We start from the raw sequence: 12300 nt of genomic DNA, 5'->3' as shown, positions 1-12300 counted from the left end.
TCAAATCAAGGACAAATGCACTTATTTCAAGAAAATTGTACTTACTTTAGTTACGTTTTTGTAGTGCAGGAAAACATTTTTATTTATCCTTTGTTCAATGAGTAAAACAAGGATAATTTTGTTAAAAAACGTTTTGGGATATAAACATTTGGATTAGACATAAATATGTGATGTCTAATATTTAATAAGGGTGTCCAGTTTTCACATAACTGTGGATAATGCATTTAGAGTTCAGTTGTAAAGAATATCCCCTGTTTCCATTTTAAGGTTGGACATATTTGGACAATAAGAAATTTCCGGTCATACCAGTTTTTGAAATTCTTTGAATCTAACAGAAGTGAAACCAAAATGCAAACCCTGTGCGTAAAAAGTAGGAAGTGTTGCTGCATTTGTGTTTGGGGCGGGGGAGTAGAAGCCAAGTCAGGCTAATCAAACGCACCCGATTAATTGATCCTTAGCAAGTGAGGCAAAAGCTGAAGTGTTGGCAATGAGCGCTGCTTTGAAGCTTACAAGTTGTTAGAACGACTGCAGGACAGACATCATTACTCACTCTCCTTCAACACTTCAACACAGGAAGGTTCGTAGGATCAAACTATTTCATATTCACCATTGTACAAAGAGAAAGGTCACCCACAAATGGAAAACAATATGCACAAATCTTCTGATACACGGATGTCAAATGCCTTTTATTACAAAGTTAATAGAAGCGACAAAATAAAAAGCATTGTTGGGTATTAGAAAAACACGTTAAAACTGAATCCAGCAAAGGATTTCTGCAGCTGGTTTCTTTTGGACAGATACAAAATAGAGATTTGTGGCTTTAAAGCAGCCAAAGTGGTGGAATCGTGACGATCTGGACTGGTTTTGTAGCCACAGGACTGAAGCACCTTACAGGCATTAAAGCTCGAGCTCATAACCATACCAGAGTTTTCTACAGTGAGTAAATGTAAAGCCATCTGTTCCACAGCAGAGAAACTAACAATCGATCACAACTACAGCAGCGAAAACGCATCTGAATAACTAAATCAGTCGTGTTACAATGGCCTAGTCAAAGTCTAAACCTTGGTGTGAAAATGAAATGATTTGGTGGGACGTTTTCAGGGAGCTCGTCTGCAAACCTCAATGAACTGAAGCAACATTGTCGAAGACAGATGGACAGACGTCTGGTTACCCATTTTGCCTCATAAATATTCATTTGGGTTGTTGCGATTTGTGCAGTTGACATTACATTTAAATAATCGTATAGCCTGCTAAGAAACGTGTCTTTTTTATGATCTCCTAATATGTAAAACTTTTCAGTTTTGACAGTTTTTATCTAGGATTTTACTGCTCCACTTAGTATTGTCTCATTTGTACCTCATCAGCATCTGAGCCCAACCTGAAGCGGCGTTCGTGGCTGAAGCAGAAAGTGACGGAGCGCCGCAGCAGCCCTCTGCTGCGCAGGAAAGATGGGCCGATCACTACAGCCAAGAAGAGATCCCTCGACATAGCTGGTGAGAGCGCGTCCTCAGACATTGAGAGATAAAAAAAACAAGTACGCTGAATAAGCTTAAGTGGGGTTAAGACAAACCAAAACGCTTAAAGCTTCCATGAATCAACATGCGCTTCTTCTTTAAAGCATAAGAACAAGTTTGTTTTATATTGGAGAGCCAAGAAAGCTCCTATAACTCCTATACACATCGCCTAAAACATGCACCACTTTATTAGTCGTCTTTTAAAAGATATAAATCTCTCAAAATATACAGATAGTCAATGAACTCACGCCTTACTCCTGCTGATGTTTTTAACCTTAGAAAATGCTAAACTAATGACAACCTTTGTATCATGACAATAATTGATCATTCAGATCATATTTCACTGCTACGTTTAGTCATCCAAAGATGAAACATGCAGGAAAATGAGTTATCATGCTAAATAAATGTAGAACTTTGTTTTTAAAGCCCTGATATCTAAGGACTGGTGCTTCACACACAGCCAATCAGATGACGGGGAGCTGCAGCAGCCAATACTGTCTCGCTTTTATTCTGAATGTCCCTGTAAAAGGTGGAAAACCCTTGGCTTGTTGGATAAAACCCAGTTTTGCTAGATCTAGGATATATTGTGCACAGATGCATGCCCTTATGCAGGCCCTGCTAATAAAACATGGAAAGGTAATGATAAAAGGCAAACCTGGAGTTGAGCTTAGTTGGGAATAGGGACCATTTAAAAATCCCTGAGTCGGGATCCTGATCCAGTGCCTTAAAAATCCTGAAACGTAATAATAGAGGATATTATGAATACGACTTTTCATTAAGGTAACAAATGCTAAACTTGCTGTATCTGCCCGTTTTAGGATGATGTCACTGTAGTCATTATAAAGTCCCTTATTTTTATTTGTTGACTTAAGGTGGTGACGTGATGCGGATAAATCACTAAACGGGGATAACATTATTAAAGCTGAACAATCTCAGCAGACAGTCCTCGGGGAAACTCGGTAATTAGATTCAGACTATCAGCATGATATCCGGTGACATATTATTTTAAATTGAATCATCTTCTAAACAATTCGTACAATCATTTATCCTAGTTGGGGTTTAGCTTCTAAAAGTCCAATCGTTTCAGGGTAGACTCATTAGTCAGCAGTAAGCTGCTTGTCAGCGTATCAAACCTGTTCCTCATCCAGTTTCTCTGCTGCGTTGCAGACTCTGCATGCAACAGTGCGCCAGGCTCCGGGCCCAGCTCCCCCAACAACAGCTCCAGTAACATCCCCTGTGAGAACGGCGTCCCCATCGCCAACAGCCCCGGAGAGGTAACTGCATGGCTGCACGCGCGCATCGCTGCCGCTGCAGTCTATAGTTATAGTGACCCGAGTAACCTACGGTTACACTGTAAAAAGGGAACTCAAGGTAAGTAAAATGTTCTTGAAATTTGTGCATTTCTGCTTGATTTCAGCAGGTAAATAAGACTATTTGCCAATAGAATAAGATCTTTGCACTTAAAATAAGGACAACTCATCTCCATCATCTTATTTCAAGTGCAGGATATCTAATTATCTTATTTTATGGGTAAAAATACTCATTCCATTGGCAAATGGTGTCATTTAGCTGCTCAAATCAAGGAATAATATACTAATTTTAAGAAGATTCTACTTACCTTTAGTTCCCTTTTTGCAGTGTAGAATAAGGTTACAGATGTGTTTTATTTTCCATGCGTTTGTAAAATTAGAACCTACAAATGAAAACCTTTAGTCAACAGAACAAAAATATCTTATGATTTATCCTTCGTATTTTGAGATTTTTTTTTCAAAATCATCAAATTAGCATTTTTTTTAATTTTTTTTTTGTCTTAATGTTTTTAAGACACTTTTACCCTTTAAAGATGAACGCAGACCTTTTTTTGCAGTGATTCACAGCAGCTGAAGCCAGTTTTTGGGTGAATTTTTATTACTAGCGTCTCTTGTCAGACCATCGTTTGTTTTCTTTAAAGCATTGGAGTATGTTTTTTTTTTTGTTTTTTTTATCCAGCAGAAAATAAGACGAGTCAACTATCCCATTTATGCAACAAAACATTTGATTTTTACTCTGCGTAAAAGAAAATTGCATCAGAAGTCTTGCTTTTTGTTGCTAGGCAGAATGTGGGACTTTTCAGTTTAGTTGCAGTTAATAAACATGACAGAAGAGAACTCAGATTTTTTCCATTTTTGACCTGCCGATGACATGTAAGAGCCAGTAGGGAGGAAATGGGCTGGTTTGGATCAGTTTTTCATTAAACAGATCAAAATCTTATCAAATTACCTAAAATCCAATTTGGTTCACGTTCAGTTCAGATCAACCACATTCGTTCCAGTAGAACTGAGTCATTTATTCAGATTCTGACCCGGTCCATTTCTGTTACATCACCATCTTTATCTATAAAGCACTTTATAATAATGAAAGTCAACAAAGAGCTGTACATATACAACTGAAAATAACAGACGTAAAACACAGATAAGCTAAAATAGACAAATAAGATGGTTAAAAACTGTAAACATAGTTAAAAGTAATTAAAAATTAATTAGAAATAGAGTCAACCTCTCAGGATGTGCAAAAGGCTTCTGCATAGAGGTGTGTTTTATAGTGTTGCACCGATACCAGTATTGGACGGGGCCCCGATCCAGCACTAAAATGGTGGTATTGTTATCGGCGAGTACCAACAAATAGGCACCGATACCATTTTGATGTTTGTATGTAACTTGAACGCAGCCTTCTCTCTCCCGACTAGTATTGTACATGTTATATAAGTTCATGAAAGTTGCAATATTTTGGTATTTGAGAGCCAAAACTCAGGGTTTAAAAGAGATTATTCAATTATTAATGTAATTTTACTGTCTCATTGCTGCGTTACTATTATACATGTTATAATTTCACGAATGTTGCGGTATTTTGGCCTTTGAGAGCCAAAAGTTTATTCAACTTTTGTCACCCATTCCACGTAGGCAATAAAAAGTTCTACTACCCTAAGTAGTATGCAGTTCTTCATATATAGACACACACATAAATTTTAAACAGATGGTATCGGTATTGGCCAATACTGCACAGCCAGGTATCGGGTATCGTATCGGGGACAAAAAATGGCATCGGTGCAACACTAGTGTTTTGAGTCTGGAGTCCTGCCTGACATGCAAGGGAAGAATGTTCCACAACTTTGGAGCCGCTGCAGCGAAGTTACGATCTCCTCTTAGTTTCCGTTTGGATTTAGGGACAATAAGGAGCTGCTGGTCGGCAGACCTTAGGGAGCAGGCAGGTGTTTGACAGTGGAGCAGCTCAGAAAGGGGACCATTAAGGATTTAAAAGCAAACAAGAGACCCTTAAAAAAGATCCTTAAACATACAGGCAACCTGTGAAGAGTACTCAGCATTTTCCACAACCTGCAGGAGCCTGATGGATGCATCGCTAACCCCTAAGAAAAAGTGAGTTACACTAATCCAGCCTGGATGTAACAACTGCATGAATCACTGTTTCAAAAGGCTGCCTTGGTATAAATGGCTTTACTTTAGCTAGCTGCCTCAAATGAAAAAAAATAAACAAATGTCAGATGTGCTAACAAAAACCATCGCCTCTGTTTTTTTTGCTTTTTGCAGCCAACATTAGCTACATAATTGGGCCTCTCTGTTACATACATGTTGGTTGTAAAGTCCTGGACAGTCTTGTATTTTCATCTTGTTCCTATGGTTCCAGTTTGCCAGTTAATGCAGAAGGATTTTAAAATTCATCTGTGATCTTTTTTAGGATTTGGGAAAACCTCAATTGAAACAATCAAGGCTACAATTTAACCTGTTTAGTCCAAATTCCTAAAAACGTGCTGTATTTACCTCTTCTCCATCCTTACTAGGAGCAAACCGCCTGTTTTAGTCCAAAGAGACAAATAACTTTACCTTTTGGGGCAAAAAAAAAAAAAGATAAAGCTTATCTTATTGAAATTCTACATGCAAAATTGTTCTTTAAAAACTCTTCCTTTCTTTGAATGAAGCTAACTGACTTATTTCGGTATTTTTTTGGTAAAACAGGAATAACGGGTGAATGATACAAAGACATTCCTGAAGCAGCCTTTCCTTTTTGCCTAAAATCATTTTTGTATTATTTTTGTTCAGAGGTATAGAAAACAACTCTGGCAGAGACCTTCATGTTGCTCTGGAGCAAAATCAGCTTACTGTAGAATCACATTTAACCATAAAAATGGTATAAATGCCTCTAAAAGAGGATTGGTATTTTAAGACGTAACGGAGGCCCTTGCCGAGCGTAAAGTGACCTTTCAGGGTTTAATTAAACGTTATTCTGGACGCCGTGTGAAGACGTGTGTCTTCATGTGTCTGGACTTGGCTGTCAGGGAAGACGAAAATATAACCGCCTCTTTTTTTTTTTTTTTTTTTCTGGTTTCTTTACCCTGGAGAAATAAGTGAATGTAAATGACACGTAATGAGGTTTATCTGTGTGTGTTTGTTCAGGCCTCTCTGATTCAGAGGCTGGCTTCCAGGGAGAGCTCAGTCAGCCAGCTGTCTCTCTACACCTCACCGTCTCTGCCCAACATCACCTTAGGACTGCCCGCCCCGGGCCCTGCAAGCTCTGTGAGTATACAAGCAGAATGACGTTACTGGCCGGTGCTGTCCCGAAAAAAACATCAGATATAACCTAAAAGCGTGTTTGGAAGACGGGAAACCGATTGAGTGTGTCGCTGAAATAATGGCCGCTGAAACAGTCTCTGAGTTGTATTTTTGGCTAGTGGGTGTACAGTATATCAAATTCTTTTGGCATTAGCGTCTCTTTCCATCTCTCTCCATCTCGCTGCCCACGTCTCACTTTTGACCGTTCTCCCACTCCGACTGTCTGCCTCCCTCTCTTCCTCTCCGTTTCACGTCTCTCTCTGTCTCTGCGTCTTTGTAGGTGGTATCGGGACACCAAGACGGCGAGAGTCATCTGGCACTGCCAGCGCTGCAGCCGGGCATTCCACTGACCCCGGCTTTTCTGCCCACCTCCCACCTGCCGTCCTACTTGGCCTCCGCAGCGTTGGACAGGGAGGGGCCTGGAGGGGGCGCAGCTGGTCACAACCCCCTCCTCCAGCACATGGTGCTAATGGAGCAGAGCCACAGCTCGATGGGTCAGCAGTCACTGCGATGCTCACAAAGCCTTCCTGTTCCTCGTCTTAAAACCATCCTATTTTTTTTTTTTCCCGTGACCGTCTTTTCTTGTTTAATGGTGTTTGGGGTAAAATGCTAATTAAAGGTGCATCTTAATAAATTAGACAGTCATTTAAAGCATAATTTATTTTAGTTGTGCGGTTAAAAAAAAAGTGAAACTCATATTTTATAGATTCAGTTCACACAGAGGGATAGTTTTCAATAGTTTATCTTAATTTTTATGATTTTATCTTACCGTAATATCCAGACCATAAGGCGCACTGTGAATTAACGTGTCTGTGTGTCTTTGTCCACACATAAAGTGTGTAATATCGCTCCTCCTTAACACCACTCTGTACTGAGAGGGAGAGCTATCCGTCTGTCAGGAGGACAGAGTCGTTGGACTACACCGCCCTGTTTCTAACAGAAAGTCTAAATAAACGTAACTTTTATATTGAATTAACTTACTAGGTTTATTCTTGCTAACATGTACTCCGGCTGCAGGCTGCCTTACATGAATGCACTTCTAGTTTAGACATTACAGTCAGGCAGTCTTGTAGACAGCTCACGGGTCCTATCAGGTAGTGACAGTGTACCATAATGCTCCGAATATCCATTGAGCGTAGCGGCTTTGTTGCTAACCAAAGTCATACAAGTTACATATTTTAACAGATTTTTTAGCGCATTGTACCACATAAATCAGTCAGTCAGCACAACGGTGATCATATATAAGGTGCGCAATATATTTTTGAGAAAAATGTAAGAATTTTAAGTGCGTCTTATAGTCCGAAAAATACGGTACTCTGTACGAAAAACCCCAGAATTCAGTTTCCCTGAGAATTTAAGTTTTACATAATTAAAAAACTATATAAAAAAAGTATGCTTTTGCACTGGAGTGTATGCTTTCAAGCCTTTTACAGGATTTACTGCATCAACGCTCCGTTGCCTGGAGCCTGTTGCTCTGCTGGAGCCCAGGTTGCTTTAGCAGCGGCCTTCCGTCTGTCTGCACAATTGATTCTCTTGGATCTTCTTCTTGATTTTGCTCCATAGATTCTCTAATCTTGTCAGCAGAGGGAAGCATGATGTCTTCTAAAAATGTCCCAGTACAAAGCTTTATTGTCTGTGGACTAAAACGCAGGACCAGCAGCTGTAGACGGCATCAATCCCAAATCTTCACTCACTGGAAATTTTGATGCAAATGAAATGCAAAATCAGGATAATCTGTAAAATTATAAAACACTTTGGGACCACTGAGCAACAGTTTAGTCCTTTTTTCCATCTTGGTCAAAGAAGGAAGCTGCTGGTTTTGTCAGGTGGGGTTTAACTAAAGGAAGGGGAGAGTTGTAGCTCAGGTGCTGGATGTTTGTGTGGTGGCGTTCATAAATGTGACTCCACCTCCAGTCCACACCTTGTAAATCTCTCCCAAACTCTTGAATAGGGTTTGCTTCACAATTACTAGAAGGCAACAAATACCTATGATGCCTGTGTACGAACATATGGATAAAATAGAAATCGTACTGATTTGAAATCGGTAATTATCTAAAAATTCAAAATCAACCCTTTTATTCAAACAACTTTTTATCAAAACTGTATTTAAAAAGAAAATTGACAGGTGGCGTCATTAGCGAAACAACCTGACTTTGCAGAGGTGATTTAAAACATTTTTAAATATCAATTTAAATTCAAGTGTGTTTGGTTTTAAATCCAATTCAGCTCAGTATTTGGAAACGGTTTGCACTGAAAACCTGTGTTGACGCTCTGCTACCCTCTCCATGCTTGCCGCAGTCGGACTGGGTGGCCTGCCCCTCCCATCTCCCACCGTCTCCAAGCTGGTGCGGGGCCACCGTCCCCTGGGAAGGACCCAGTCGGCCCCCCTGCCCCAGCAGCCGTGCGGACAGGCGCAGGCCCTGCAGCAGCTGGTGGTGCAGCAGCAGCACCAGCAGTTCCTGGAGAAGCACAAGCAGCTGTTTCAGCAGCAGCACATCATCAATAAGGTACCTCACCATGTCCATGTGATCCTCGTATGAAGAAAAGCGCCACACTGTGAAAACAGACCTTAAAATAAGTAAAATGTTCTTAAAATTTGGGTTTTTGTCCTTGATTTGAGCAGGTAAATAAGATTATCTGCCAATGGAATGAGTATTTTGACCCCTAAAATAAGGTAATTAGACATCCTGCACTTGAAATAAGATGATGGAGATGAATTTTTCCTATTTTAAGTGCAAAAATCTTATTCCATTGGCAAATCATCTTATTTACCTGCTCAAATCAAGGACAAAAACCGAAATTTTAAGAAAATTTTACTTATTTTTAGTTCAGTTTTTGCAGTGCAGACACACATATGGATTGCATTCAAAGAAACTCCGGCTGCTCTGAAGCAACGTTTACAGAGAAATTACTTTTTAACGGCGCTTGAAGTTCAAGTGCTTTTCAATCTCGTCTGCCTTCCAAAAAGCCGAACTAATCAAGCCGTCAATCAGCGAGTCTTCGGTCTGTTTTTCTTATTTTCCGCGTCCGTCCGTCCCCTGCGTCCCCCTGCTTCTCCTCGTCGCCACGGCAACCGGGCACGGGGAGGAAGCTGCCGCCATATAAGCTCAAACAGGAAGCGTGACTCACTGTGGAGGCTTGTGTGAGCCGTGATCGGAGGATGCAGCACGACAGGAGACGTCTGTGCGTTCGGGGTTGCTCAAAGGAACAAGGGCAGCTGCTTCGTGTTCCTTGGCTGCACGTTTGTTGCCGCCGCTTCCAAACTCCAGGTTGTGGAGGCTTAATCTACTGAAGTGATGCTCAAGTGCAATTTAAGGTTGTTTTTTTTATGCAAGGTTAAAGTTTGCATACGGTGACTTTAAGACAGCAAACTTTAATGTCTAACCCAACCCTTCCTTAAACTTCTCCACAACTTTCCTCTCTGCTGTTTTTTTGGAGGTTCATGATCCTCTCTGTTCATTATATGCTCCAACAAACCTGAGTTCTCCACAGAACAGCTGCATTTATACTGAGAGCAAGCTAACACAGGTGGACTTTACTGATGCTTACTAATTAGGGCGCCTCTGAAGGCACTGGGTTGTATGTAGGTTTACCTGCATTTTATTGCATTCTCTCTTCTTTACTATTAGGGACTGTTTTCATGTTTCAAATGGAAAGATTTTGGTTTTACACGACAAATAGTGGCACCGTTCGAGTGTGAATACTTCTGCAAGGCACCGTGTTTAGAATAATGTGTCCTCATGAGGTCTTGATCTAAAACCAAATCCAGCAGTGTTACTGCAAAAACAAAACTAAAAATTAGTTGAATTTTCTTAAAATTAGTCTATTTGTCCTTGATTTGAGCATGCAAATCAGATGATTTGCAAATCAAATAACATTTATGCTCTTAAAATAGGAACAACTCATCTTAATCATCTTATTTCAAGTGCAGTATATCTAATTATCTCATTTTAGGGGTCAAAATACTCATTCCATTGGCAGATCATCTTATTTACCCGCTCAAATCAAGGACAAATACACTAAGTTCAAGACAATCTGACTTATTTTTGGTTCCGTTTTTGCAGTGCATTGTTAAAGGCAGTGCTGGTTGACCTTATTGTTCTTCACTGGAATCGACTCCATACCCACAGTGTCTCAGCAGCCTGGGAACCAGGCTTGGAGGCTAGTATGAAAGATAAAAGCCTGGTCCAGCATCTGCAGGAGGTGATCAGTGCCGGGCTTTGGCCCATTGAGAAGAATGAAGGTCTGGTGTCTGTCTCCTCGGGTATTGTGGCCCCCTGCACTCACTGAGGCCCCCCATCTCAACAGATGAGAATCTGGAAAGGAGACTTGCAGGCTTTGTCAGGAAGTGTCTTGGTGCTCGTTATGGCGATGGCGTTCTCATACTGCCTCACAGAGGAAGTAAAGCGTGCTAAGGCAGGACTCCAGATGACACTGTACGAGTCTCCAGATGTTAGTCAAGCAGCAAAGCAACAACCTTGGTGGCGGGCCACAAATGGAGAGCAGCCAGCGCCGTGGAGGAGGCACTATCAGACATGCTGACATAGCGGGACATATTTACTAAGGGAGAGGAGGGTTTGTACTAAAGCAACTCTTCTGATGGGACATCCTTCGTCAACTCCAGTATGCCGGCACATAAAGGATGTCTGTACATCCCGTCCTTCGTGTGATTAAATCAGTTTACATTATGGTGAAGGCGCTTGGATTGCTTTAAGCCTGCGTGGCCACTTTGTTGTTGATTGCTTTTCACTTAAAGTGTTGAAGATTTAATTCACGATGGGAAGTTTGCAGAAATCCATAAACCGGGACCTGTAATCATGGCTTATTTGAGTGCAGACTTAAACTTTACTGTGCTTGTGTGAAACGGGATCGCTTCCTTTATTCTGCGTGACGGCTTGACACAGATGAGTGTTAATTAGATTTTTACGACAGGCATTCATTTGGACACCAACCTCAACTATCTGCACATAATGCAGTCCAGAGCAGCTAAGGCAGTGTTTGCTTTTGGTCTGTTTTGGGTACGCGTATGCCTTTGTGCTGGATGTTACGCTTTGGGTTTATGCTTTGGTTCTTAAAGAGATAATTACTGCTGTGATATAATTCACACACATCAAAAGTTCATGTCACCCATAAAAGGAAGATGTGTCTCTAGTGACTGTGGGCAAAATCCCCTCTGGCTCGGCAGGATGAGCAAAATACTAATGGGCTGAAAAAAAGAAAAAGTAATAACATATTTACTATCAATGCTTCAGGTTATTGTATCAATAATTGTACTATAGATGCCGAGAGTTTGGAGTTAAAACTAACTGGGCTCCCATTTCATATACCAGTTTTTGAAGAATTACTGACCTTGTTTTTATTTACATTTTTCATGTTTTTTCTCATTGTACATAATAGTACAATGAGAAACTGCCTATTACAGCTCTGTAATAAGACATTATTAATAGTGTAATAGATCAATAGAGAAATGTAATATTATGTTACAACCAAACCTTTAATGTGTAATTATTTAATAGTTGCAGTTTAATGTCAAACAAGTATTTGAGCATATGACAGTATAAATTACATGGGTAATATGACAATTATGAGAAATATTACCATAAATATCAGGTATAAACAGTAATTACATCAATGTACCAGACTCAGTTTTGTGACAACCAAATGATTCGGTTAAAGTGTAATGTTCATAATAGTGGAATATTTTATATGAACACCAGAAATCTGTGGGTTGCAGCAAAATCATTTTTTCTAAATGTCCTGATTCTGTATCTGTAGAAATATCAGTAACATCTCAAAAATCCAAATCTATTAAGGCGTTTGGATTGAAAAAACATCTGCTGACCTAATTTTTTTTTAGGTTGTTTTTATTTTCTGGACGTCGGTTAGAAATGAGCTTGAACAAAAACATTTTCAGCCATAATTTTGTGCCACACTTGTCCATTAATTTCAGTTACTGAATTTAGTCAAATCAAGGTAGCAGTATGTGTAACAATAAATGAAGCTCATGAGACAATACTATAGGTGATTAAATTGCTTATACAATAATAGAACGGGATTTCTACAGTATTTTGGGGGGAAGCTACACATTTTATTTTGGTTTGTTTTACATATAGTATAAAAGTTTTAGAGATTTTAAGGATCTGTTATCAGTGCAGAATCTGATCAAATCAGTCCAGTTTTCA

At 39.9% G+C, this 12300-nt stretch overlaps 1 protein-coding gene across 4 annotated transcripts in view; it reads left to right on the top strand.

Moving 5' to 3' along the window:
* hdac4 (histone deacetylase 4) overlaps window positions 1-12300 on the top strand; it is a 181775-nt gene that overhangs the window by 125547 nt on the left and 43928 nt on the right. For all 4 annotated transcript variants that reach the window (XM_012876174.3, XM_036139604.1, XM_036139605.1 and 1 more), the window contains 5 exons: window positions 1365-1493; window positions 2682-2788; window positions 5963-6082; window positions 6399-6612; window positions 8417-8625. In XM_012876174.3, coding sequence (XP_012731628.2) covers window positions 1365-1493; window positions 2682-2788; window positions 5963-6082; window positions 6399-6612; window positions 8417-8625 — 779 coding nt within the window. The remainder of the gene's footprint in view (window positions 1-1364; window positions 1494-2681; window positions 2789-5962; window positions 6083-6398; window positions 6613-8416; window positions 8626-12300) is intronic.

The sequence above is a fragment of the Fundulus heteroclitus genome, chromosome 7 (assembly GCF_011125445.2).
Source record: "Fundulus heteroclitus isolate FHET01 chromosome 7, MU-UCD_Fhet_4.1, whole genome shotgun sequence".
NCBI lineage: Eukaryota > Metazoa > Chordata > Actinopteri > Cyprinodontiformes > Fundulidae > Fundulus > Fundulus heteroclitus.
This window is presented reverse-complemented; position numbering and strand designations above follow the sequence as displayed.